General features: G+C 43.3%; 2 protein-coding genes across 6 annotated transcripts in view; both read left to right on the forward strand.

Annotated features, from left to right (window-relative positions):
- Window positions 1–551: 551 nt before the first annotated feature.
- Window positions 552–17,233, forward strand: LOC137355751 (C-type lectin domain family 4 member E-like). 3 transcript variants are annotated; one of them, XM_068021240.1, is made up of 8 exons: window positions 552–710; window positions 2,894–3,007; window positions 3,692–3,766; window positions 5,564–5,629; window positions 7,916–7,981; window positions 8,581–8,735; window positions 11,707–11,819; window positions 15,142–17,233. In XM_068021240.1, exons 1-8 carry the CDS (start codon window positions 620–622, stop codon window positions 15,272–15,274), a joined length of 813 nt encoding a protein of 270 aa, XP_067877341.1. In that variant the 5' UTR covers window positions 552–619; the 3' UTR covers window positions 15,275–17,233. The 3 variants fall into 3 exon arrangements, with proteins under 3 accessions (XP_067877341.1, XP_067877342.1, XP_067877343.1); XM_068021241.1 differs by having other exon boundaries at window positions 8,584–8,735; XM_068021242.1 differs by having other exon boundaries at window positions 2,897–3,007.
- A 3,995-nt stretch (window positions 17,234–21,228) lies between these two features.
- LOC137355749 (hepatic lectin-like) overlaps window positions 21,229–27,827 on the forward strand; it is a 35,586-nt gene continuing 28,987 nt past the window's right edge. The window contains exons 1-5 of one of the 3 annotated variants that reach the window (XM_068021235.1): window positions 21,230–21,365; window positions 24,311–24,438; window positions 26,303–26,404; window positions 26,747–26,821; window positions 27,489–27,560. In XM_068021235.1, coding sequence (XP_067877336.1) covers window positions 24,354–24,438; window positions 26,303–26,404; window positions 26,747–26,821; window positions 27,489–27,560 — 334 coding nt within the window. In that variant the 5' untranslated portion in view covers window positions 21,230–21,365; window positions 24,311–24,353. Of the gene's footprint in view, window positions 21,366–24,310; window positions 24,439–26,302; window positions 26,405–26,746; window positions 26,822–27,488; window positions 27,561–27,827 lie in introns of all 3 variants that reach the window. The other 2 variants (XM_068021237.1, XM_068021238.1) reach the window with 2 other exon arrangements.

Here is a 27,827-nt window from a genome sequence, read left to right on the forward strand (position 1 = left end):
GACACAGTTTAAAAATAAAGGATCTCCCATTTAAGACTGAGATGAGGAGGAATTGTTTCTCAAAGGGTCGTTAGTCTGTGGAATTGTCCTCCCCAGAGAGCAGTAGAGGCTGGGTCATTGAATTTATTCAAGGCTGAGTTAGATTCTTGATAGACAAGGGAGTCAAGTGTTATGGGAGACAGACAGGAAAGTGGAGTTGAGGCCGCAATCAGATTAGCCATGATCTTATCGCGTGGCGGAGCAGGCTCGAAGGTCAAATGGCCTACTTCTGCCCCTAATTCGAATGTTCGTATGTAACCCTCCCCCCTTCATTATCTATTCTGTTTTCTAATGGTTAACAGTAAGATTGAGAAACTCTCCCAGTGCCACATGTACAGTAATGCTGATATGCTGACTGTGGCACAGTCGTCTGGCATAAGGATCAACATGAAATTATTAGTTTCGTTTCCATGAAAAGGAGAAATGAAAGGAAAAGGCAGGCATGAGGCTGGTTGTTGAGGTACTTGATTTCGAAATAGGAAACAAACATGAATTGAGAACTGGTTCAGACTCAACTCCTCAGTATCAGAGCAAGTAGAACCAGTCCCTCAAATCCAAATCATAGCTCACGAACAGCAACATGTCCCAGATGAGCATGTATGACAACTTGGAATCATTCTCTATGGCGAATCAGCAAGGAAAAAAAAATGAAGTGAAGACCCAAGATGAAGGTATCTTCTGGGTTACGGGGTGTGGGAGGATCTTACACTGCAAGAGTGGGGAAATAGGAGACCTTATCTTAACTATCAGAACGTCATAAACTCTAATGGAATATTTTCTGTGTATTCTCCTGATTTATCTATTGCCTGGATTTAGAAGTGTGACATTAGTTGCTTCGTGAATCAGATTATTTTTCATCCATTTCATCTTTCCGTTTCCTCCCTCCTTTCATTTTCTTGGCTTTGTTCCCTCATTCTTTCCTGTTCCTTGAAACAATCGCTTTCCATTTATACAGTGTTTTATCACATCACAGGGCACGTCACATGACTGAGAAACTATGTATTGCAGTGACTGTTAAGTAGGCAAATGTAGGAGGGTTTTTCAGTCAGCAAGATCCCACGGGCAAAAATGAGGTAAATGATCTGTTCGTCTGATAGAAGGGGGAAAGAATGATCAGGAGTGGCAACCCAGGATGGTTCCTTTTCACGAGACCCAACCGATGCTCCCTCCTGAGATCAGATCACTCACCAAAGGCCACAGATATGTGTGGTTTACAGCCATGGCTTGGTGGGTAGCACTTGTGCCTCTGAGTCAGAAGATTGTGGGCTCAAGACATTTTCCAGAGACCTAAGCACAAAAATCTCGGCTGACCCTCCCAGTGCAGCACTGAGGGAATGCTGCACTGTCAAAGGTGCTGCCTTTCAGATGAGGTGTTGAACCTTAAGGTCCTGTCTGCCCTCTCAGGTAGATGGAAAGGATCCCATGACATTGTTTCAAAGAAGAGCAGGGGCATTTTCCCTGGTGCCTCTGCCAATATATATCCCTCAAAAACATCACAAAAACAGATGATCTGGTCATTATTTTTGTGTCTGAAATTGAACTGAAAAAGCCTGAAGAGAAGAAAGCTCCTAAGAAGGGCACCAAGAAAGCCTTAAACAAAAAATGTCCTATGAAGAGAGATTGATGAAACTGGGCCTGTATTCTCTAGAGTTTCGAAGAATGAGAGGTGATCTCATTGAAACTTACAAAATTTTTACAGGGCGTGACCGGACTAGATGTAGATAGGATGTTTCCCCTGGCTGGTGTGTCCAGAACCAGGGGACACAGTCTCAGAATAAGGTTAGGCCATTTAAGACTGAGGTGAGGAGGAATTTCTTTACTCAGAGGGTGGTGAATCTGTGGAATTCTCTATCCCAGAGGGCTGTGGAAGCTCAATCAATGAGCATGTTCAGGATAGAAATCAATAGATATCTGGAGACTAATGACATCAAGGGATATGGGGATAACACAGGAGAATTGTGGTAGATGATCAGCCATGATCTAATTGAATGGAGGAGCAGGCTCGATGGACTGAATGGCCTACTCCTGCTCCTATGTTTCTATGCTATCACACAGCTGTTTCTGGGATCTTGCTGAGCTCAAATTGGCTGCCGTGTTTCCTACGTTACAACAGTGACTACATTTCAAAAGTACTTCATGGGCTGTAAAGCACCTTGGGAAGGCCCTGAGGTTGTGAACGGCGCTATAGAAATGCAAGTCTGCCTGCAATTCTGCAAACGTATAGGAAGTCAGATAGATTGTGCCTGCACTTTACCAGCTAACCATGCACATCCCTAATAACTTGCTTTTCCACAGAGATGGAGGCTGTTGGAGGTTTTTGGAGATGGATAGTTACCACATGGGAACATAGGAAGTTGATGATGAGGGAAAGAGCAGCTCATCCATCAGGCCAGTCAACACTGTGATGGCTGGAACATCACGACTAAACACTTCCTCCCTCCCTAGGGTTACCAACTCTGGTTAGACCTATTCCAGGATGTTTTATCATATGGCCTCCCTCCTTCGCCTGGTCAGTCAGCCAACCTTTTTTTCCCCATCTCCAATATTTTAATAACTATTAAATAAAAACGCTCTAAAAAAAATTAAAAACAAAACACTTTTTTTTTTAATGCCTCAATCATTTTGAGTTGCTCACGACTGTGTTCACCAGGTTGATCGTTAATTCCTGGAGCCTCCAGACCAATCCTGGAGGGTTGGGAACCTTACCCTTCCCCCACTTACGTATGTTGCACATTATGGAATAGTGAAGTTGGGATTAAGGAAGATCGGGCAGTTCAGGAGTTCTTATGTCTCGTGCTGTCTGCAAACCCCATGGTGTCCTTACTAATCAATATATTGTCATATTGTCTTTCAGCAGATCCTAATGTGGAGCATTACAGAAAAAGGAATGTCCTACTGCTCATCTTTGGTCTCCTGGGTCTCTGTATCTTCCTGACCCTCCTGTTTCTGCTAGTGGGGCTACTGAAAAGTACGTAGAGCGTTTGAACTGCTCAGATTGTGTCGGTGAATCCGTTCCTTGGTCTAACATCAAGTTACATCAATAGTTAAAGTTCCAGCTGTGAACCCCTACGTTGAGTTGGCTGATCTAAGGGAAAAAAAGAAAACTTGCATTCCTATAGCACCTGTCACCTCCTCACAACTTCCCAAAGCACTTTACAGCCTAAGAAGTAGCGATATAGGAAACCCGGCAGTCAGTGTATGCACAGCAAGCTCCCACAAACAGCAATGAGATAAATGACTGGATAATTTGTTTTTGTGATGTTGATTGAGGGATACATGTTGTTCAGGACACCAGGGAAAACTCCTTCCTAAAGTGTGGGGCCCAGAATTGGACACAATAATCCCGGTGTCTAAACAGTGACTTGTAAAGGTTAACATAATTTCTTTATATCTAGCTAAATGCAGAGGGGTGCTCACATTCTGTTATGGTGCAGTGTAATGTTGCTGTATCAAAGTGGTAAGCAGGTCACCCACTAGCTGCGGCAAAGAACAAGTGTCAGATAAAATACCTTATTGCTCATACATTGTTAATCACCACTGTCCACTGCTTTTACCAATTGACCATTTGTGTGTGTTGTCAGAAAGTTCTCAGTGGTCCATTGTGCGCCCAGGGCCACTGTACATGTCTTTGCTTTAACCCCTTGTCTCCCAGTTTCAGGGATGTACATGGAAATGAAGGAGCTGCAAGGGAATTTATGGATGGAACTTGCTCAGTTCAAAGGCAACGGTGAGTGAACCCCAGGCTCCAGCATTTTATCTTCAGTTAAACTTTGAAGTGGACGTCCCAATCTCATTGAAAAAGCTGGAAAAGACAAGATCGAGGGTGAACTGATACAGATCTGTCAAATTACAAAGGAGTTTGATTGGGTGGCTGTGGAGGAAGTATTTCTACTTGTGGAATTTGAGGGTGTAAATATGATAGTCATTAACAGATCAGATCAAGAAATTGGGAGGAATTTCTATACGCGTAGTGTGGTGATAATGTGGAACTCACTGCCACATGGAGTGGTTGAAGCTGAGAGTATTTATGTATTTAAGTGGAGGCTTGATGCATACACGAGGGAGAAGGAATTAGAGGGATATGGGGAGGTAGGGTGATAAGAGGCAATTGGATTGGCAGGAAGCTCAAATGGAGTATCAAAACCAGCACAGACCAGTTGGGCTGAATGGCCCGTTTCTGTGCTGTACATCCTATGTAATTCTATGTGAGATACTGTGAAATGAAGACTTAAATAGAGGCTGTATCTCATCCATGGAACATACTCCCACTGGAGACAGTGCAAGCAGTTAGTAATGATTCATTCGAAAGCAAATTAAATAGTCATAATTTGAGACATGATGTATGGAACGTCTAACACAGTTTGACGGAACAGGTGACTTTGGCCGAGAGCTCTTAGGAAGATTAGGAAGATTGGAACAGGAGTGACTCTTTGAGCCTGCTCCGCCATTCAATTAGATCATGGCTGATCTGTATCTCAACCCCATTCACCTGCCTTGGTTTCATAAGTCTTAATGCCCCTAACCCAACAAAAATCTATCAATCTCAGTTTTGAAATGTTCAATTGACCCCCAGCCTTAACAGCTTTCTGGGGGAGAGAGTTGCAGATTTCCGCCCCCCTTTTGTATGAAGAAGTGCTTCCTAACATCACCCCTGAATGGCCTGGCTCCAATTTTAAGGTTTTGCCCCCTTGTTCTGGACTCTCCGCCCCCCCCACCAGAGGAAATAGTTTCTCTATCTAGCCTATCAAATCCTTTAATCATCTTAAACCCTTCAATTAGATCACCCCTTAATCTTCTATACTCAAGCCAGTGCAAGCCCAGTCTGTGTGACCTGCTCTCATAATTTAAACATCAATTTAATTGGCCTCAGGACCTACTGAAGAAGCAATTAGCCTCCACTTGAACTCAGGACACGACTACATGCAGCAATAACCTTAAGGGCACAGGCCAGATTATGGAAAGCCGTGTTTCTCAAACTGTGATTCACGGACTCTTTGGGCTCCATAAAGACTGTCCACGGGGCCCACGGAATAGTCGAGCAGTAGGTGAATGAGCGGTGGGCCGAGGCAGGCTTGGTGGGAGCAGAGTGTGGTCACCGAATGTGAAGTTGTCTGACCTTGGAGGGGAACACACATGGAGGAACACTGAGAGTGGCAGGAAGCTCTCCAGGTAGACCTGAAGTTATCGAGGCTACTGGTGGGCACCAGGTGAGTTCAGCCTTGGTCAAGAGAGGGGAGTTTGTTTAAATATATAAGTACTACTTAAATGCAAAGAGTGACAAAAACACAAGTTTGCCCAGGTATTATGAGTGTTATGTAGTATTATAATTTAGGTGGGAGTCCGCGATTACAAATCTATTTGAAAAAGGATCCTTCGAACAAAACAGTTTGAGAAAACCATTAGCAACAGAATAATACACCATGTGTTACTGTGTTGCTCCTGCCCTCTGCACAGAACAAAACCTACTGCAAGTAAAACTACAGGAGCTCTGCTGGTTAATGTGTCAACGTGTTTTGTTTTGTAGTATCTGAAGAAGTTGAGAGAAGCCACAGTAATATAACAAGCGAGCTTTCTAATATGAAAATCAAAGGTAAATGATGAATACTTCAATTTGAAAACTAATTATGTATCTTGGTTGTTGTTTTCGTACCCTCTCACTCTTCCCCGAAGAGTAATATGTGAAGCAGGGGAGGATACAGAGGGTGATTAACCATCTGACAGGCCGTGACATGAACCCTCCTTCCGTGGCTGGAACGCAGGTGATGGGGGTTAGTCCAATAGGATGGTAGGGCTTTATGGGTTCCAATAGCTGACACAATGGGAGGGGGGGATAACAGTCTGACTGGATCCCCTGTTCTGGACTCACTCTCTATATTCAAATCCTTTAACTATTGTAAACATCTCAATGACATCAGCCCTTAATAATCTGCACTCACCTCTTCCATATGAGCCTAGTCTATGCAACTTGTCCTCATAAATTAACCCTTTCAGCCCTGGTATCCTCACCTCATGTCTGGGTCTGATGTAGGCTCATTGGGCTGGATTTTCCGACGGGCTTCGGGACCCCGACGTTGGGACCAAGTGGGAGTCCTTCGCCCGCCCTCGCCAGCGACAAGAGCAGCGGCTCAACGTCCCCGGAGGCGGCCCCTCATTGGCTGCCTCTGCGCTCACTGTCCTATTCAGGACAACGGGCGGATTCTTGATGCCGCTGGCCCAATCAGAGGGCCAACTGTTCTGGAGATTCGGCAGTCCCACCAGGAGAGGTGGGCACTGCTGAGGCAGGTCACGGACCGAGGGTGCCTCAATATTTAGACACCTTCGCTGGCCAACACGGCACTGAAAACTCGGGAAGCTGGTCAGGACATCGGGATAGAGGGGAAAGCCCTCCACAGGATCAGATGTGACCACGATTGTGGCCTTTTGTTCATGTGGCCCTGCCACTGGTGCAATAGTCTCTGGCCTGCCATGGGGAGGCTGCCTGCAGTGAGCTGTCAGTCTGCACTCGCCAGTTGGGGGGAAGCGAGGGTATCTCCACTGGTAGAAAAATTCTGGTAATGCTGCAAAATCGCCCCTATTTGGGTCCGTAACCAAGTTAATTGGTGGCCTGCCTCCCTGGAATGAGTAGCCGATCCAGTTGCCAGCCCGACTGTAGGAAAGCTTCCTGGTAGTGGGAATGCCTCGGGAAGCTGTCCTGACTCGGCTCCCACCCGAGATTCCTGATACCCCTCCCCCACCCGCCTCCAACCCCCATCTTCAGGGGCCGGGAAAATCCAGCCCATTGATACAGATTGATCGAGGTGATTAGTTAATAAATCCATTATCATTGTACCATGTGACTCGGTGAAGCTTGGTCTTTTCTTGTCTAGCAATTCCTATGATTTTATATTTTGTGAATGTTCGTTCTCATCAAGGTGCGGGGTGAAACACGCCAGCACTGGCAAGTGGAACAATTGGTAAACTTTGCACCCAGTGTTAGCATCAGGCTTGGCCAAAGTCAAACTCAGCGAAGGTTAAATGCACAGCAAACCTGCATCTATGGCGTCCCAACAATGCGTTCTCGCAGCAACCGCAGAACAGCAACCCCCAAACTCTCCAAACTGACATTTCCATTTCCCAAGCTGCCACATATTGTGAGACAGATTTCTCAATGCCCATTGGAGATAGTTCTTGTATTATGGATCTCAAATGCACCTTTCATTCTGAAAAAAGGCCCACACTCACTTCACGGAGAATCTCAGCAACTGAGAGAGATGAAACTTTTCATCCAGTAAACTCGGGGAATTTGGACCCAGAGATGAAGGGTGAGTGTGTTTACCCACTGACTGCCCAAACCTTAACACCTGCCTGTTTTTACAATCTTACACAGTTTGTCTGCACACACTCACACTCACACACACACACTCACACTCATGCACGCACACACTCACACTCATGCACGCACGCACGCACACACACACACACACACACACACACACACACATGCACGCAAATACATACTCTCTCACACGCGCACGCACACACAAAATTTCCAGATTGGTTCCTCACACTTGTGCGTCATACTTTGCCGCACATGTAAATTTCTGTGTTACCCCGAAAAGAAAAGCTATAAAAGGAAAAGTTCCAGACAATCTTTGCCAGTGAAAGAAAACACTCTGCAGTTGACCTCGGAATGTGCCTACCTGCAGCAATTCGATCTTACGGCCTTAAAAGCGCAGGCCAATTTACGTAAAGCTCCCCCCTCTTGCAGCAGAATAATACACCATGTGTTACAGGCTGTGATGCACCTGCCCTCATAAAACTGCACAGAACAAAACCTACTGCAAGCAAAACTACAGGAGCTCTGCTGGTTAATGTGTCAACATGTTTTGTTTTGCAGTATCTGAAGAAGTTGAGAGAAGCCACAGTAATATAACAAGCGAGCTTTCTAATATGAAAATCAAAGGTAAGTGGTTAATACTTCAACCTGAAAATTAATTGTGCATCTTGGTTGTTGTTTTCCTATCATCCCACTCTTCCCCCAAAGGGAAATGTGCGGAGCAGTGGAAGGGCTTGCAGGCTGATTAACCATTTGATAGGTCGTGGCATGAACACTCCTTCAGTGGCCAAGACCATCTTTATCCCAGCAACAGTCAGGTTAGTCCTCGACAGGGTGGGTTTTATGGGCTCCCACAACCCAATCATGCTTGGTATGGTGGGGGAGGGTCACTCACACCCACTGGACACGTCGGCCCCACATGGACGTCAACCTAGAAATCAAAGGCAGAGTTCCAGGCTCCACGTGTCCGGAATGTTGTGGACAAGCAAATCCAATATTAAACAAAGTACCCAGTGTGTCAAGCCTGCTATCTGTACTGAGCCATCGATCAATTCTTTTCTTTCTCATTAAGTGTTTTAAGTCTTTGTTTTTTTATCTTTTCTAAGAAGTGTGGGAAGATACCTGTGTTTAACTGGACTTTCACTCAACTCTTAGGGGAAGGTAAATTTTCCAGACCCGGGGAGTGTTTTCCTTTTGCTTCATTCGCTCTTGTTTCCCCCTTTCAGCAGGGTGCACCTGTCACCAGTGTCCCCCTAACTGGTATCAGTTCAATCAGGGCTGTTATTACTTTTCAACCCGAAAGGGCTCCTGGCAATTTGCAACGCAGCAATGCTCCTTGAAGAATTCACATCTGCTTGTGATCAACAGCATTTTGGAGCAGGTAAGGCTGTGTGTGTGTCAGATAATTTATTTTTACAGGCTGTGGAAAGGCTCGTGGTGGCTGGTTCCTACCCAAAGTGGGTGCCAGCCATGATTTAGTTGGCAGTGGTCTGGTCTCTGATTCAGACAGTTGTGTTTAAGTCCCACTCAAGAGACTCGAGCACACAATCTAGGCTGACACGCCCAGTGCAGTGCTGAGGGAGTGCTGCACTGTCAGTGATGTCTTTTAGATGAGATGTTCTGTTTGCTCTCTTAGGTGGATGTAAAAGATATTTTGAAGAAGAGCAGGGGAGTTCTCCCCAGTGTCCTGGCCAATATTTATCCTTCAACCTTAAAAGCAGATTATCTGGTCATTATCTCGTTGCTGTTTGTGGGATCTTGCTGTGTGCAAATTGGCTGCCGCGTTTCCTACATTACAACAGTGACTACATTTAAAAAGTACTGACTCAGTTTTGATAAAAGGTCACTGACCTGAAACGTTAACTCTGTTTCTCTCTCCACACATGCTATCAGACTGCTGAGTATTTCCAGCCTTTTCTGTTTTTGTTTCAAAAGTACTTCATTGACTGTGAAGTGCTTTGGGATATCCCTGGATTATAAAAGGAGCTATATAAAGTTTCTTCCTCCTCTCTGGTTGAACCACTTGGGTTGAGTAATTGGGCAACTTTTGTGGTTTAGTTTTCTCTTGCCTGCCTTCAAATGACCAGCTGTGTTAGAATTTAATTTGCCAACTTGTCATGTTTGGAACTTCAACTCCAGATCTTCTGTGTTTCTGCTGCAGTGTTATTTCCAGAGTTTTCTACTTGTACTTGTGATGGATTGAATAGGTGCCCGAGAGATTAAGGACGATTGATTAGTTCAAGTGCCTTATCAAAATGAGTAATTATTTAAAGAATGATAACACACGTATATGAAGTGGGCGTAATGACAGGCAGGGTCCACAAACACTTCAAAACATCAAAGCTTTGCTCCGAATTGGAGATAATATTTGAGTTGCTGGCAGCATTTTCACCTTGTGCTTGCAGTGTGTCTGCTCACAGCTGGTCTAACTCAAACTGTCTCACCACTGCCTCCCTTTGCATCTGCATCTCCTCTTTTTTCATCTGCATCTCTCTTTCCTCTTTTACTTTTGAAACTGCATCTCTCTTTCTTCTTTTTTATCTGCATCTTTCTTTCCTCTTTTTCTTTTTGAAATTCCATTTCAAATTGAGTTCTAGCTAGGGTTTCTTTTTCCGTTGCAGGTTCCATGCCTGTTTCCTCTGACTCTGGGGTAAGATTAAGATGTCTAGCTAGATTCTTAAGTATTTTCGTTTTCTTTGTTGTTGGAAAGTGATTCCCACCTGGGAAGCTGCAGCTTTAAAATCCTCAATACTTAATTGATTTAATGTAACACAGGATACTTCTCCTTGCTCTACAAACACTTCAGCATTGAACGTGGCCATGTCTTTTGTTTTTAGCACTTTAGAGAAAAAAAGGATACGAGAAAACCTGCTTATTTAATTTTTCAATTTTAGCAATCAATTTTCCTCCTGGTTCCAAAAGTCTCGTTTTATCTGTTGTTTCAGAATCCCGGCTCAGCACCCCCAATCTGTTAAGGACAGATGGGAAGTGGTGTGGGTGATTTTCACTTTTCACCTCTCAACTGACTGCAGATAATGTTTTTAAAATAGTTTTTTAGTCCCTGAGTGTTTTATGGGTCAAATAAATAGACAAACGACAGGTTTTCTCATAGGTTAAAAAAGATAAGTATTTCTTTTACACAATAACTGAAAAATATTTGCGACCTTACCCACTCATGCATTCACACACACACACACACACACACAGATAGAGAGTAGAGTGTAACATGCAATTAGAGTCCAATTATTGTAAAAAAAAATTATTGTTTGAAAAAAAACTTTAGAAGCTTCTCGGGAGGAAATCTTTCAGCAATGCAGGCCTGAATGTTCGTTGTCTTCAAAAGGATGAAGTGTCGTAGGCTCCTTGTGGTTAAGCCTCAATCCAAAGTCGATGGTGGGATATCCTGGTTCACTTTCAAAGCTAGGGAGTTCCAAAGTCACCTTGCAATTTCTCTGCTGTAGTAATTAAAAGATATTGTCAGCAGGGCTCCTGCTTAGCTGAAACTGTCTCACAGCTATTCTGGAATGAAAAGACCTTCTCTGGATGTTCTGCCTGTCTTCTGCGTCTGTCTGTCTCTCTCCAGAGAGATACCTTTTAAGGTAGAAACTTGTCAGGTTGGAGTGTTGGTCGGGTGACTAAGGGCTCTTTCCCTGGGGTGATTTATACAATGTGGTCCATTATGATAGTTAAGTGTTATTTTACACCTATTATTTTGGCCTTGGCTTCGGTGTCAGTCTGTCTGTAAAAGTCTTTGTTAGTTCCATTCTATAGTTGTTATCAGGGATGGGTTGTTTTCCATTTCAATGGGTTTTCCCCAAAGCTAATTCAGACATGGATAATGGGTTTCATCTTCACAGTCAAACATGTTTATTGACAGTTCAGGAGGGCATCACCTGACCTCTACTTCATTTTGTCTGTGGCACCGATGTGTCCACTTTTTTGTAGTTCAATTCAACAGTTGATTATTACTTCATAATTTCTCCAGTTTATTTCATCACTGTTCCCTCCGAGAGCGTGACAATTAGAACAATGACTACATTAAAAAAAAAAGTGACTGTAAAGTACTTTGGCATTTTGGGACATTCTGAGGTTGTGAAAGTCACTATATAAATGCAAGCAGTTGGGGTTGTTCTACCTGTTCATTCTGTAAAGCAATTTGAGTAGGAGGAGCAAAGGTTGCGATTTTGCTGATGTTAACTTACAGATTTTCCTGGCTGAATGCAGTACTGACCCTTAGCATAGCTTGACCCCAATTGAATTTAATGCTTGCTGTCTTTTAAATACCCTGGGCATAAAAGGATTGCTTCCTCTTCTTATGATGTTTCACTCCTGATGTTTAATCTTTTTGCCAGAATTTTATAAAGGTGGCAGCAAATCCTAGTATGTATTGGATCGGGCTCAGCGATGTTGCCATTGAAGGAAACTGGCAGTGGGTTGATGGCACAAATTTCAGATCATCACCAACGTGAGTACAATTAATACAACAACTTGAACTTATATTACCTAGTACATAGAATATACAGCACAGAAACAGGCCATTCAGCCCAACTGGTCCATGCTGGGGTTTTTTGTGCTCTACATGAGCCTCCTCCCACCTGACTTCATCTCACCTGATCTATTCCTTTTCTCCCTCATGTGTTTATCCAACTTGCCCTTAAATGTATCTATGCTTTTCACCTCAGCTGCTCTCCATAGTAGTGAGTTCCACATTCTCACCATTCTCTGGGCAGAGAAGTTGGATTTATTAGTGACTATCATATTTATGGCCCCTAGTTCTGGGTTCCCCCACAAGTGGAAACATCTTCTCTACATCTGCCCTATCGAACCCTTTCATAATCTTAAAGACCTCTATCAGGTCTCCTCTCAGTCTTTTCTCTTTTCTAGAGAAACGAGCTCCATCTAATTCCATCTTTTTTGATACCTGTCACCTCTCAGTTCTGGTATCATTCTACTAAATCTTTCTTGCATTTCTCTCAGTGTCTCTATATTCCTTTTATAATATGGAGACTGGAACTGTGCATAGCATTCCAAGTGTAGTCTAACCAAAGCTCTATACAAATTTAACATCACTTCTCTGCTTTTCAATTCTATCCTTTGTTACGAACAGGTGAGGAGGGGTCGCAAGGCTCGCCTCTTGTCCTTCCTCTTGTTTCTTTTTTTAACAGTGGATGTGCTTCCCTCTTCAGTGACTGTTTTACCTTTTACCTTTGTTGTGATTGTAAAAGAACCAATCGGACAGGTTTTCCTGAGTTTAAACAAGAAAGAGCTGAGTTTATTGTACTTAACGAAACACCCGATCTAAATAAAACAATAAAATGAGGCTATACTTTCACTCACTCACTCACACAAAAATCACACAAACCAATATATTACTGAATGGAGAAGAATAATAGTTGGGACAGAGTTTGGATCAATAAAAAAAAATTATACAGTCTGTGGTGTCTAGTAGCTTTAATGGCCTTCCGATTGAATTCGTGACCCTAAAGATCTGGGTTGGTAGTTGTTCTTGGAGACAGTTGAGCAGAATTTCCTTCCTGGGGTCTTTGTCTTGGATCTTGACACCGGCAGCCAGGCTTTACATGCCTCGCACAAGGTCTTCTGGAGAGAGAGACACACAGACACACACACACAGACACACACACACACACACACACACACACACACACAGACACACAGACACACAGACACACAGACACAGACACACACACACAGACACACACACACAGACACACACACAGACACACACACAGACACACACACACAGACACACACACAGACACAGACACACACACACACACACACACACACACACACACACACACACACACACACACACACACACACACACACACACACCCCCACCCCCTCTGGTTTCCGCATGGATTGAGTCTCTGGTTTGTCTGTCTGTCCAAGGAAAACTCCCAGTTTTCACAGAGATGGACAGACAGTCACATGACAGTCTCAGTGTATTCTCTGGTGCCTTCTAATGAGATTCAAGTTTAGGAATTTCAATCTCTCTCAGGCTTCATGGTGTCAATGTTTACCCTGGAGTGGTTCGCCCTTTCAATGTTAATGGCTAGGATGGCTTTGAATTTCTTGATTACGAAAACAATGCCAGGTAGTTCAATCAATAGGGCAAGCCATTGTTTTGAGGAAAGGCTAATCAGACATGTGTCTTCACTTTGAGGCCTTGGAATGTGAAAGGTGTTCAAATGTAAATGTTGGTAACCATTTCTAGCTGTGGCAAAGTCTTTGTAAATGTTGACAGTAATATTCCAGCTTTCCATTTCTTTTAAGTTTAACGTAGGTTTCCAATCAATGGATTAAAATCCTCATTCAGCATAACACATCTTCATGACACTTTTTGAAATGAACCCCATTGATGTGTTTGCTTTTCTGTGGCCTTACTAACCTGTGAAGCTACGTTTAGTGATTTGTGTATCTGTACCTCTGGTTCCCTCTGCTCCTCTACCCCATTTGGATTCTTATTATCCAGGCAGTATGTGGCTTCCTTAAACTTCCTACCAAAATGCACTACCTCACACTTAGCAATATTAAAAATTCATTTGCTAATTACATGCCCATTCCACAAGCTTATTAATGGTTTTTTCTCTGTTTTGATACAGTCCTCTTGTGTATTAACTACACCCTGAAGTTTGGTGTTGTTGGGAAATTTTGGGATTGTACTTCTTCCAATTCCAGTGTCTAAATCGTTCATGTAAATGGTGAAAAACAGTGGTCCCAGCTGTGTATAAAACAACTTTAGCGCAGAAAAAGACCCAAGGTTCTTCACAAATGCTCGTCACCAAGCCTTTGAAGGAGATATTACGAGGAGTAGCGGAAAGCTTGGTCATGGAGGAGGGAGGAGCAGAAGCAGAAAGGTTTGGGGGGTGGGGAGGGTGGGGGGAAATTCCAGAGTGTAGGGCCAATGATAGGACAAAGGGATGGTAGATGCAGTCTTTCCTCACCATTCAGTCTTCTGTTTTGCAGCTCTACTCCTAACCTCCAACCCCTTGAATGTCCCTCTCATGTCTGGGTGACAATCTCTCCTTCTCCAGTATTGTCTCACTATAGTTCACCAACTTAAGAACCATTCTAAAAAAGGGTTAAGGAAGGGGAAAGAAAACGCAGACTAGAGTTCTTGTCTCTGATTGCTGTATGGAGTCTCCCACTGCCACTACCCAGTGGCATTCATGAGCCTCTGTTTGGACAATGTGCAGCATTGCTGTGATGCTCTCAATGGCTCAAATAGTGGAGCAACATTCAGGCATCAGGTCAAGCCAACGTTGGAGCATGGACATCAATCAGGTACTCAGCTCCTTATTTACAGATGGCCTAATGCCTGCTTCTGGTGCCAGTAAGGGTGCCTCTTGTTTGTCCCTACTCAATATGGAAGGCCGTTCTCGAGTGCCTACCATTTCGGGAACTTCGGAGGCTATGTAACGCCTGAAAAGCAGGTGCAATGGGTGCTTCCAATTTCTGGGCCTCAGTATTTATGAAGATTGAAGATTGACAACTCTGAAGATTGACACATGAAGACTGACAACTCAGGTAACTAATGGGATCCAGCACCACGCCAGAGACCTGCGTACATAACCTAAACCATTTTAGTCTGATTAGGCTTCTATGAAGCACCGTGAGGGTGTTCTATTACATTAAAGGTGCTATAGAAATGCAAATGATTGTTCTTATGATTCAAGCAGTAGCTACATCTAGAGTAAAATTACTTCCCAGGCAATCTGCTGTGTTCTACTCACTGTCACCTTGGTGGTCTTTTATGTTTAAAGGTTTTGGGCTGATGGAGAACCTAACAACATGCAGAATGGCGAGGACTGCGCCCACATTGATGATAAAGGAAGATGGAATGACAACAAGTGTTCCTCAAGTTATTCCTGGATTTGCGAGAAAAAGGCAGCATGAAATTTCTGCTCAGTTCTCATGAATACAAATCTACTCACATTTTCTGAATTGTCAGTTGAGGCACTAAACGCAACTCAACTCAACATAACTCAACTCAGATCAACTCAGGTCAGCCATGCCAAGTAAAGGCCAAACACCTAGATTGGCAAGAGCTTCCGTACAACAGCGACCATACTTCAAAACTATTTAATTGGCTGTAAAGCACATTGGGCGGTCCTGAGGATGTGGCAGGCACTATATAAATGCAAGTCTTTCTTTCAGTTCCATGTGACCAACATCACTCTGTACATTAACACGCCTCAGTATTAACCGTGGAGGTGCTTTCTATTTCGAGATTGTTCGCAGTCTGTGCTTATCGTTTTTACGTTTTGCTTATCTTACAGCTTGAGTGACTAAAGATGAAGATGTTTTTTATTTAGTTTCATTTCCTTCCTGCTTTCTGTACCATGATCAATTTACCCCTGTTGGACTGGATTTTAAGGGCTCAGAAAATGGCAGCCCGCACGCACGGGCCACACGCCAAAGAGCCGCCACAATATCCCGCACAGTGGCTCATTTAAATAGCCCCTCCCCCCCAATCACGTGGCGGGGATGGGCTGCCCATCACCAGCAATGGTGTCAGCTGCCTGTGCACAGGTGCTGCCGCAGTTTTTAAAGGGCAGCCAGCCCTGTCAGCAAATTTGAATTTTTAAAATGAACCCCCTCCAAGATTTACAAAATAAAATTGTAACGGCCTTTTCCAACCTCCCCAATAAAAATTACGTTAGTTATTTGTCCTTTCTCCCCAAAACATTTACCTTTGAATTCTGACGATCCCCCCCACCCCCCAGATTGTACAAAGTTGAAAGTTCATTCTTTACACTGTGTTCCGATCAAGGTGGGAGTAATGCACTGTCAATTCATTCCCAATACTCCACAAGCATATTATTCAAGTTTTCCCACCTACTGGAAATTAGCCAAATTAAAACACTTTAATAACCCCCAGAATAAAACAGATTAAACCAGGTTAATTCATTAACTTGAATTCAACCAACAACAAATTAATTATTTATTAATAAACTAAATCTTAACATTATTAAGATAAATTTATGTCTAAAGACTTTATAACTTCTTATTTTCTCTTAACCCTAATGCACACATACATACATTCAAAAATCAACGGTTAACCGGTTTTAAAAATAGTATTTCTTAGGAAATAACTAAGTAGCTGGTTTGTAAGTCCTGGTTGGTGAGGTGTCCCAGATGAGAACAATCAGATGCCACTCAAAGTCTCCAGGCGAATTTGATAGTCTGTAACGGATAGGTGTTCAAAGCACATCAGTTGCAGCAGGCGTCACACAGTTCCTTTAACAAGGAGTATAGCCACAGGTCTATTGGATTCTAAAATTGGTAGTACTTAAGTAGAAACTTTACTGAGAATTCCAACAAATACAAAAAAACGACAGAAGGCAAATGTTCTTTCTCCAGGGATTTTTTTTCTCTCTTTAGGCAATAACACAGCCTGTAACTCAATGTAGTTTTTCTGCTAAGAGAAATAGTCAGCTTCTTCCTTCAGAGCAGGCTCCGCTGGACTCTAGTTCAGACTGGCTGAAGCCAGTCTTTATCCACAGTTAAATGTTACAGTACACCATGTGGCCTTCTCTCTCTCCTGATGTGGCCCAGCAAACAGGTGCAGCTGCTGGCACACTGTGCTCGGTCTTAAAGGCACACTGTTTTAAACAGAGGAGAAAAAAAAGTTCCGTGACAACTGATAATGCTTATTTGACCCTATTCCCCCCCCACCACCCCCGCACCTAAAATCTTAACTCCCCACCCTTCCCACCAGTGTCACACCTGCTCATGTTCTGGCCTCCCCCGCCATGGAACCCAATGTCATGGGCTTGGAAAAATCTAGCCCGTTGTATTTCCAGTCAGTTTGTCAACTCATTAGATTTGTGAAATGGTAATAAAACCCCTAGGTATTAATTTGTTGTGTGTGTGTGGTTTTGTTTCAAACAGCAATAGAACTAGTTTGGGTAATTTTAAACTAATTCACAAGGTAGGTAGCCCACAGAATTGAGTGGAATATTATATTCCCCCCAATATTGACTTCAATAGAGTAAATCTCTTGAGTAAATCTCTAGAGGACATGCGTGATGCCAATATCATCACCGTCTATAAGGACAAAGGTGACCGCTGTAACTGCAACAATTACCGTGGAATCTCCGTGCTCAACATAGTGGGGAAAGTCTTCACTCAATTCGCTTTAAACAGGCTCCAGAAGCTGGCTGAGTGTGTCTACCCTGAGGCACAGTGTGGCTTTCGAGCAGAGAGATCCACCTGTGACATGCTGTTCTCCCTTCTTCAGATACAGGAGAAATGCCGCGAACAACAGATGCCCCTCTACGTTGCTTTCATTGATCTCATCAAAGCCTTTGACCTCGTCAGCAGACGTGGTCTCTTCAGACCACTAGAAAAGATCGGATGTCCACCAAAGCTACTAAGTATCATCACCTCATTCCATGACAATATGAAAGGCACAATTCAGCATAGCAGCGCCTCATCAGACCTCTTTCCAATCCTGAGTGGCGTAAAACAGGGCTGTGTTCTCGCACCTACACTGTTTGGGATCTTCTTCTCACTGCTGCTCTCACATGCGTTCAAGTCTTCAGAAGAAAGAATTTTCCTCCACACAAGATCAGGAGGCTGGTTGTTCAACCTTGCCCGTCTAAGAGTGAAGACCAAAGTACGGAAAGTCCTCATCAGGGAACTCCTCTTTGCTGACGATGCTGCATTAACATCTCACACTGAAGAGTGTCTGCAGAGTCTCATCGACAGGATTGCGGCTGCCTGCAACGAATTTGACCTAACCATCAGCCTCAGGAAAACGAACATCATGGGACAGGACGTCAGAAATGCTCCATCCATCAATATTGGCGACCACGCTCTGGAAGTGGTTCAAGAGTTCACCTACCTAGGCTCAACTATCACCAGTAACCTGTCTCGAGATGCAGAATTCAACAAGCGCATGGGAAAGGCTTCCACTGCTATGTCCAGACTGGCCAAGAGAGTGTGGGAAAATGGCGCACTGACACGGAACACAAAAGTCCGAGTGTATCAAGCCTGTGTCCTCAGTACCTTGCTCTACGGCAGCGAGGCCTGGACAATGTATGTCAGCCAAGAGCGACATCTCAATTCATTCCATCTTCGCTGCCTCCGAAGAATCCTTGGCATCAGGTGGCAGGACCGTATCTCCAACACAGAAGTCCTCGAAGTGGCCAACATCCCTAGCATATACACACTACTGAGCCAGCAGCGCTTGAGATGGCTTGGCCATGTGAGCCGCATGGAAGATGGCAGGTTCCCCAAGGACACATTGTACAGCGAGCTCATCACTGGTATCAGACCCACCGGCCGTCCATGTCTCCGCTTTAAAGACATCTGCAAACACGACATGAAGTCCTGTGACATTGATCACAAGTCGTGGGAGTCAGTTGCCAGTGTTCGCCAGAGCTGGCGGACAGCCATAAAGGTGGGACTAAAGTGTGGCGAGTCGAAGAGACTTAGCAGTTGGCAGGAAAAAAGACAGAAGCGCAAGGAGAGAGCCAACTGTGTAACAGCCCCGACAACCAATTTTATCTGCAGCACCTGTGGAAGAGTCTGTCACTCTAGAATTGGCCTTTATAGCCACTCCAGGCGCTGCTTCACAAACCATTGACCACCTCCAGGCGCTTACCCATTGTCTCTCGAGACAAGGAGGCCAAAGAAGAGTAAATCAGACAAGATGTAAAACAAGGGTTCTTCCCGATCCCAGTATCTTTCTGATGGGTTTCTTAGAGAAACTCAGGGCAATTTTAACCTAAGTTTCTGCTGCCCAATCACTGGGGATAACTCCCTTCCAGGATATCTCCCCTTTTAAGCACAAATTCTCTTTGATTTTGAATTTCAAATAAAACTGTTCGCACACAGTGCAATGGTCACCAATTGATGAAAATTTGCAGGGTCAAAGTGGGTACTTGTGATGGGCGAATGCTTCCTACACTACAACACGCAACATCCTACAGCAGAAGCACCTAATTCACCATATATCTGCAATCTTCCACCAAAGTTACCTCAGGTGATCAGATATTCTCCCCACCTAGGATTTCAGGCTGTGGGGTTGAAAATCACAAGATCATAAGAATTAGGAGCAGCAGTTGTCCATTCGGCCCTTCGAGTCTGCTCCACCATTCAATAAGATCATGGCTGATCTGATTGTGGCCTTAACTCAACTTTCCTGTCTGCACCCAATAACCCTTGACTCCCTTGGAGATCACAAATCTGTCTAACTTAGCCTTGAATATATTCAATGACCCAGCCTCCACTGCTCGCTGGGGAAGAGAATTCCAAAGATTAACAACCCTCTGAGAGAAGAAATTCCTCCTCATCTCCATCTTAAAAGGGAGACCATTTATTTTGAAACTATGTCCCCTAATACTAGATAGCTCCACGAGGGGAAACATCCTGTCAACATCTACCCTGTCAAGCCCCCTCAGAATCTTTTCTGTTTCAATAAGTTCATTCTTCTAAACTCCAATGAGTATCGGCCCAACTTGCTCAACCTTTCCTCATAAGGCAATGCCTTTATCCCGGGAATCAACCTAGTGAACCTTCTCTGAACTGCCTCCAATGCAAGCATATCCCTCCTTAAATAAGGAGACCAAAACTGTACGCGGTACTCTAGGCCTAGTCTCACCAATGGTCCGTACAGTTGTAGCAAGACTTGCTACCTTTATGTATTTTTTTATGGGATTTCATGGGATGTGGGTGTCGCTGGCCAGGCCAGCATTTATTGCCCATCCCTAATTACCTTTGAGAAGGTGTACTCCATCCCCCTTTGCAACAAAGGTCAACATTCCATTTGCCTTCCTAATTACTTGCTGTACCTGCATACTATCTTTTTTTGATTTATGTGCGAGGTCATCTAGATCCCTCTCAACTGCAGCATTCTGCAGTCTCTCTCCATTTAAATAATATTCTGCTTGTGAAGGAATCTGGTCATAATTAAGGGGTTATAAGGTTCAAAGAGTTAGTTCTTATGTATTAGGGATTAAAAATATAAAAGCAGAGTTCATCTTCCTGAAGTGTTAAAAAAATGTTCAAAGGCATACCTCTGAATATGCCCCTATGGTGAAGGGCTTGCCTCATCTTAGAGCATAGAGGCAGCTTCTGTAGCTTCTGATGAGAGGGATTCACTCCCAAAAGTAATGAACCTCATCACACAGTAAAACATTGAAAACACAGTTTGCAAACGACCATGTAAGCTACCACAGTGTAATAGTTGATAAGATGGTCTTACGCAGACAGCGCTAAACCAGTCATAGTCACAGAGTCATAGAGTTATACAGCACAGAAACAGACCCTTCGGCCCATCGTGTTCATGCCAGCCATCAAGCATCTATCTATTCTAATCCCATTTTCCAGGACTTGGCCTTGTATTCTATGGCATTTCAAGTGCTCATCTAAATACTTCTTAAATGCTGTGAGGGTTCCTGCCTCTACCACCCCTTCAGGCAGTGTGTTCCAGATTCCAACCACCCTCTGGGTGAAAACATATTTCCTCCAATCCCCTCTAAACCTCCTAACCCCTTATCTTAAATCTACGCCCCCTGGTTATTGACACCTCCGTTAAGGGAAAAAGTTTCTTCCTATCTACCCTCGCTGTGCCCCTCATACTGAAATTTTGTCAAAACTAATGAAACCCATGAAATGGAATGATAATCTTGAAACACAGTTGGATGACTAAGGGATATTGGCCACCACAAATGATTCACAGCTTGCTGCTGGCCCAACCCTTCTTAGAAATTAACAGTGATACAGCCCTATTTTGGAAATAAAGAGGGAACTAATCTATTTGCAAAAGCAGTAACACCCCTATATGTAAAAAATTAGTTATACAGCTTAGAAATAACATAAATAAGCAACCATTGGTCGATTGTTAGATTAGTTTGGACTTGCTCCAACATGCCTCATGATAGAGGTTCTGCTACTGTGGTGTGGCGATGATCGTTCTCCCTGAACTGGGATAGAGGTATCTCACTGAACTCTGTAACCTTCTACTCGGAGTTTTCAGGTAAGTGTTACTTTAACAGTAGATGGATATCTTAAATATTTTACTGCAACGGTATTTAGATTTAAAAATTGGATTCTCTGCTAGAACCAAGATTACACTTCCTCTCTTTTCCTAGCAGTATTAACTATTATCTGTCTCCCCAACTGTGAATTGTATGTTTGGTTCTTTAATAAACTTTTTACATAATTTAGAAATTATATTGTCTCACATAGTTTTCTGTATCGTTAACTCGTGAACCCGTTGCTGTACATTACTGAGGAGAGATTCCTGGATCCTTATAATATCCAGGTTATTATAATCTGGCTAAAAGTTGTTAAAAAGGCTATTTGGAGGACGGTAATATTCTCAGCTGGCCCTTTCCTTTGGGGAGAGTTAGATTAATTCTTCAAACCCATTCAAGTGTCTGTGAGATCTATCTTTCTCAACCTTAAGTGACAGTAATCATCCGCGATAGCCCCAAAAAGAGACGGGAATGTGGAGTTGAGGTTACAATCAGATCAGCCATGATCTTGTTGAATGGTGGAGCAGGCTCTAGGGGCAGAGTGGCCTACTCCTACTCCTATTTCGTATGTTCTATCTACAATACACTCGGTCCCTTCATCCAAGTCATTAATATAGAAAGTAAATAGTTGAGGCCCCAGCACTAATCCCTGTGGCACCTCACTTTGCCATCCTGAAAATGACTCATTGAGCCAGACTCTCTGTTTCCTGTTAGTTCGCCAAATCTCTATCTGAGCTAATATATCACCCCCAATTCCATGGGCTCTTATCTTGTGCAGTAACTTTATATGTGGCACTTTATCGAATACTTTTTGGAAATCTAAATATACTACATCTACTGGTTCCCCTTTATCCACCCTGTTTATTACATCCTCAAAGAACTCTAATAAATTTGTCAAACATGATTTCCCTTTCACGAAAACATGTTGACTCTGCTTGATTGCATTATGATTTTCTAAATGTCTTGCTATTACTACCTTAATAATGGATTCCAGCATTTTCCCAATGACAGATGTTAGGCTAACTGGCCTATAGTTTCCTGCTTTATGTCATGCCCCCTTTTCCCAAATAGAGGTGTTATATTTGCGGTTTTCCAGTCTGCTGGGACCTTTCCAGAATCTAGGGCATTTTGGAAGATTACAACCAATGCATTCACTATCTCTGCAGCCACTTCTTTTAAGTCCCTAGAATGTAGGCCATCTGGTCCAGGGGACTTGTCATCCTTTAGTCCCATTAGTTTTCCTAGTGCTTTTTCTCTAGTGATAGTGATTTTTTAAAGTTCCTCCCTCCCTCCCTTTTTCCCCTTGATTTTCTACTTTTCTTGTGATTTTTTGTGGCTTCTCTGAAGACAGATACAAAATGCTTGTTTAAAATTTCTGCTAGTTCCTTGTTTCCCGTTATTAGTTCCCCAGTTTCATCCTCTAAGGGACCAACATTTACTTTAGCTACTCTCTTTTTCTCCTTATGAAAACTGCCAGTCATAAAAACCCAACTAGGTCACAAATATCCGTCACGGAGTGATTAGTCGTTCCTACCTCATCTGGCCTGCTATGTCTTATAAAAATGAAGGTATGAGACTAAGAACAGCTGCTGGTTCAAAGATCCAGCACCGACATGATAGGCCGAATGGCCTCCTTCTGTGCTGTAAGCTCTTATGATTCCAGTTCTTTTGCCAATTGTTTTAAATCTATGGCCTCTAGTTACTGACCCACTTACCAAAGGGAACTGTTTCTCCCTATTTTCTCTATTAAAACCCCTCATAATTTTGAATTATTCTATTTTGCCTCCTTTAACCTTCCCAGTTTCTCCCATCACTTAACATAACTGAAGTCCCACACTCCTGGTATCATCCTGGTAAACTTCCCCTGCACTACCTCCAGGTTCCTGACATCCTTCCTAAAGTGTGGCATCCAGAATTGAATCGAATATTCCAGCTGAGGCCTAACCAGTGATTTGTAAAAGTTTAACATGACTTCTTTGTTTAAATGGCAGAGCAGGCTCGAAGGGCCGAATGGCCTACTCCTGCTCCTATTTTCTATGTTTCTATGTATACTGCCTCTCCATGGTGTATCTCCTGAAATGCAATACTTCACACTTATTTGCATTAAACTGCATCTGCCTCTTGTCTGCCCATTTCACTAATCTACCTATGTCCTCCTGAAGTCTGCTACTACCCTGCTCACTATTTACTATGTTAGCATGTTTTGTACTTCCTACACCTGACACTACAGTGTACACGGGAAGCTGAAACTTTCAAGGACAGTCGTTTCAGGAGGTGCTCGCCCAGCAGCTACAGAGAGTCCGGGAAAGATGAGTGGGTGACCGACAATCATATTGGAAAAACAGGCAGTCACTGAAAGAACCCTCGGGGAATGTGCTACTCACTGATATTCAACAGTCAGTGTCGAGTTACTAGTGCGGGTGATGATTCCTTGGGGAGTGCAGTCAGAAGACCTGGTTTTATCGCATTCCACTTTTCTTCTTACATACTTCCACCAGGCATCTCACTTGCAGCGGGGGAATCGGACGGGAATTCCTTTGTGTGGATTCCATTGGCACTTCTGGATCTGGAGGAGGAAGCTCAGTGGTTCAGGAGAAGGCATAAACTGTGGGTGTGATTGCTCCTCAGGCAATATATCGCACCCATCCTTATCCATCATTCTATGTGCAAACCTTGGATGGAATTCTGACCCCCTGAAGCTCAAAACATGAGAAAATACTTTTCTGAAATGTGTGCATCATTAATGCTGAGAGTCGCAGTTTAGTCAATTTGATCATTACCACCTTTTCCTTCCTTCTGTAATATTTACATCGTTCATAAATGTCAGTGTCAGCTTTACTTGAACTGGTTTCAATTCTGCAAAGGGGCGGCATCCTTGGATTTTAGAAACTGCTTTTGATCTTTGATGCAACAGACAACATAAAGTGACCCATTGCCTTTACAGCTCATTGTGTCGCCCAGCGCCAGTTTCTGCATCGTCTTACAGAATGGCTGGGGAAACTGCCATTGACTATATTGAGGATTTCGATCTCGACAGCCAACAAAATCAGCAACAGGCTAAGTGGATTCCAGGTATATTTTAGTGCAGCGAAGGCTGGAATAAGTGAGCCCAAGTGGGTATTCTTTTTCCTTGACTATTTTGTTGTGTAAGCAGTTATGAGTGCTACTAACATGAACATCTGGCCCCATGTTTTACTTTTATTGTTTTTTTTTGTGTTTTATTTCCCTCCACTTGTTTCATTCTTAATCCTTTTGTGTTCAGACTGCTGCTCTCCTGCCATTTACACCCCATCCAGACACATCTTTTGGTTCTTTATTTGGCTTTGCATTGTGAAACCTTTTGTCATTTAATCTCTCCTGCCCTCCACCCTTTATCACAGACCTTCCCTTTTGTTATTCTTTCCCCCCACCGCCCCCTTTCACTTGCTCAAAACCTATTACACTTCTAACCTTTGCCATTTCTGATGAAAGGTAATCGACCTGAAACATTAATTGTGTCTCTTTCCCCCTCACATACTACCTGACCTGCTGAGTATTTCCAGCATTTTCTGTTTTTGTTACTAACATCTGGTTTGCTGGTTCTGAGTGAGGGGAGGGACTTTGGTCATGATGACACCTCGTTAGTCGAGATCGTCTTCCTTGTCCTCGGCAACGTCCACATAAAACTAACACTGCAAGGGAGACTGATCCCCTTGGTCAGCTCCTTGTTATTTATATACCTTGCAGTATTGGCTGAATCTCTTAGAAACTGACTGCTTCCTTATCACTAACTGTTTGTACAACAACAACTTGTGTTCATATAGCACCATTAATGAACTAAAATGTTGCAGGAGTGATGAGCAAATAAAGGTTGACACCGAGCCACAAAAGGAGATATTTTGGTAACTAAAAGCTTGGTCAAAGATGTCTTTTGTAAAAAATGTAAGGAGACAGAGATAGAGAGGGGGTGGGGGGGAGGTTTAAGAAGGAAATTCCAGAGCTTTGGGCCCAGGCAGCTGAAGGCACGGCCACCAATGGTGGAGTGATGAAAATCGGGGATGTGCAAGAAGGCAGAGATCTTGGAGGACTGTAGGGCTGTCTGAGCTTACAAAGATGGGGAGGGATGAGGCCATGGAGGGATTTGAAAACTAGAAAAGTAACATTCACTTTGAAGATGAGACAACACTCCCAAAGCCTATCTGACTGCACTCATGTGCTGACCATCACAGTGCAATCGATTCAGCAACAGAATGACTTGCTGTGACTTTCCAGATTGATTTTACATTTGTAGACAGATCCCGTGAGGCCCAAATTCCTGGGATCAGCAGTTGAAGGAGCCCTCAATCTCCTTTAAGGTGTCAACCATGACTCTGTGATAATCCTCTCACCTCCAAGTCAGAAGGTTGTGAGCACATAATCTAAGCTGACGCTCTGGTGCTGTACTTAAGGAGTGTCAGGGTTCCGTCTTTTGTTTGAAATATTAAACCAAGACCCCTCTGCAGTCTCAGCTGGGCATAAAAGATCCCAAGGCGCTATTTCGAAGAACAGCGTCAGCGTTCTGCCCTGGCGTCCCATCCAGTATTTATCCCTCAGCCAACATCACTGAAACAGATTATCTAGTCATTATCACATTGTTGTTGGTGGGATCTTGCTGTGTTCAAATTGGCCACCACATTTCCTACATCACACAGTATCTACACCTTAGAGGTACTTCATTGCCTGTATAACAATTTAAGATGTCCTGAGGATGTTAAAGGCACCATATAAATTCACGGGTTCTTTTACATGCATTGAGATGGGTGTGTTCCAGATATTTGGTATTGGTTTTCTCAAGGCTACAACTTTAAAGAATCAATGATAAAAGTGCGCTAATTTGGCAGCAATATGTTTCCTCATCATTGTGAAGATTTGAAGACCATATAATATTCTAACCAGCACCATGTTTGAAATATCTCAGATAGCCGATTCAAGTCACACTTCTGTGGAAAGGGGCTGATGCTCCTAATTTTCATCATCCTCAGTGTCTTGCTTATTCTTCTGATCATCGGAGTCATTAAATGTAAGTAACTTTACACTTTATGTCCATGTTGGATTTTTTTTAATGCATTCTTAAGATGTGGGCAGCATTGGGAAGGCCAGCATTTGTTGTCCAGCCCTAGTTGCCCTTGAGAAGGTGGTGGTGAGTTTTATTCCTGAACCGCTGTGGTCTATTATCTGTTCACACCTGATTCAGACTTGCTAAAGACCTGAATCTGTTGATCATTCTGACTTTTCAATAGGTTTCATTCATTGTGACAATTGGAAGGGTTTGTTGCTGGTAATTCGGCTTTGGAGAATTTAATTTACAATCTCTCGGCTGTGCTAAATTAACTTTGCACCTAAATTCTTGCTTATTTTTAAGGTTCAGAGGCCGATGGGACAGTGGAGGAGGTTCAGTCACAAGTCCAGATGCAAATCTCTCAGGCGCTGAATAATGGTGAGTGGAATATCATTGATTGCATTTATTGCAAGTCCCTAGAGGTTTTCCATGCCTGAAGAGCAGCAGTGAACAAGCTGGATTGTTACATGGCCAGATCTCCTGGCACCAGCTCACAAATGACCAGATTTAATTCCATCGTTTGTCATGATGGGATTTGAACTCAACCTCTGCTTTGACTTTAAGACAAAACAGCCAAGGCCCATGCTTGTGATCACATGCGATGATTGTACAACATCTTTAAGTCAGATAGATTCATTGGACAGAAGATGGATAGAAACTAAACACCTGAACTAGATGGATAGACACAATGAAGAATTAAAGATGGAGGATGTGCAATTGGAGGAATGGGCACTAAGGGATTAAGGTGAAAGGATAGATACTGAAGGATTGAGATGAAGAGGTAGACACTAAGCAATCAGAAATGGGGAGATAGACACTAATGGATTCTAGATAATCCCACAACCCTCTGAGATCTCTGGGCTTGTCCAATTCTGGCCTCTTACACATCCCTGATATTCATTGTTCCACCATCCATCGGACTGAATGGTCAACTCCTGCTGATATTTCATATGTTCTTATTTTCCCTGCATTGTAACTCGCACTGCATTTTGAGGTCACTTTCTAAATTCTAGCCTTGAAGTCTAAATCATTTCTCACATTTTAGTTACAGACAAATCAGAGCTGAAGGACGTTGAGCTGCGTATTCGCAATGAAGTGACACAGATGGGTGCAAGAGGTGAATGGGATTGCGTTAGGCAAGCTGAATGGCAGCATCAGAAACACTGAGCAGAGACTCAGAAGTAGACATCAGCAACCTCACTCACTGTTATGTTCATTATATTCAATTACAACAAACTGATTACGTATGGTATGGTACAATATTTGATTCTAAGATCCAACCATTACACTTTCTGATCTTCAATCATGAGCAACAGTGATATTCCAATTTCTAATACTCTTTCAAATACAAGTCAGGAGTCGATTGAAAGCTGCAATGTGTTTG

The sequence above is a fragment of the Heterodontus francisci genome, chromosome 43, assembly GCF_036365525.1.
Source record: "Heterodontus francisci isolate sHetFra1 chromosome 43, sHetFra1.hap1, whole genome shotgun sequence".
Classification (NCBI taxonomy): domain Eukaryota; kingdom Metazoa; phylum Chordata; class Chondrichthyes; order Heterodontiformes; family Heterodontidae; genus Heterodontus; species Heterodontus francisci.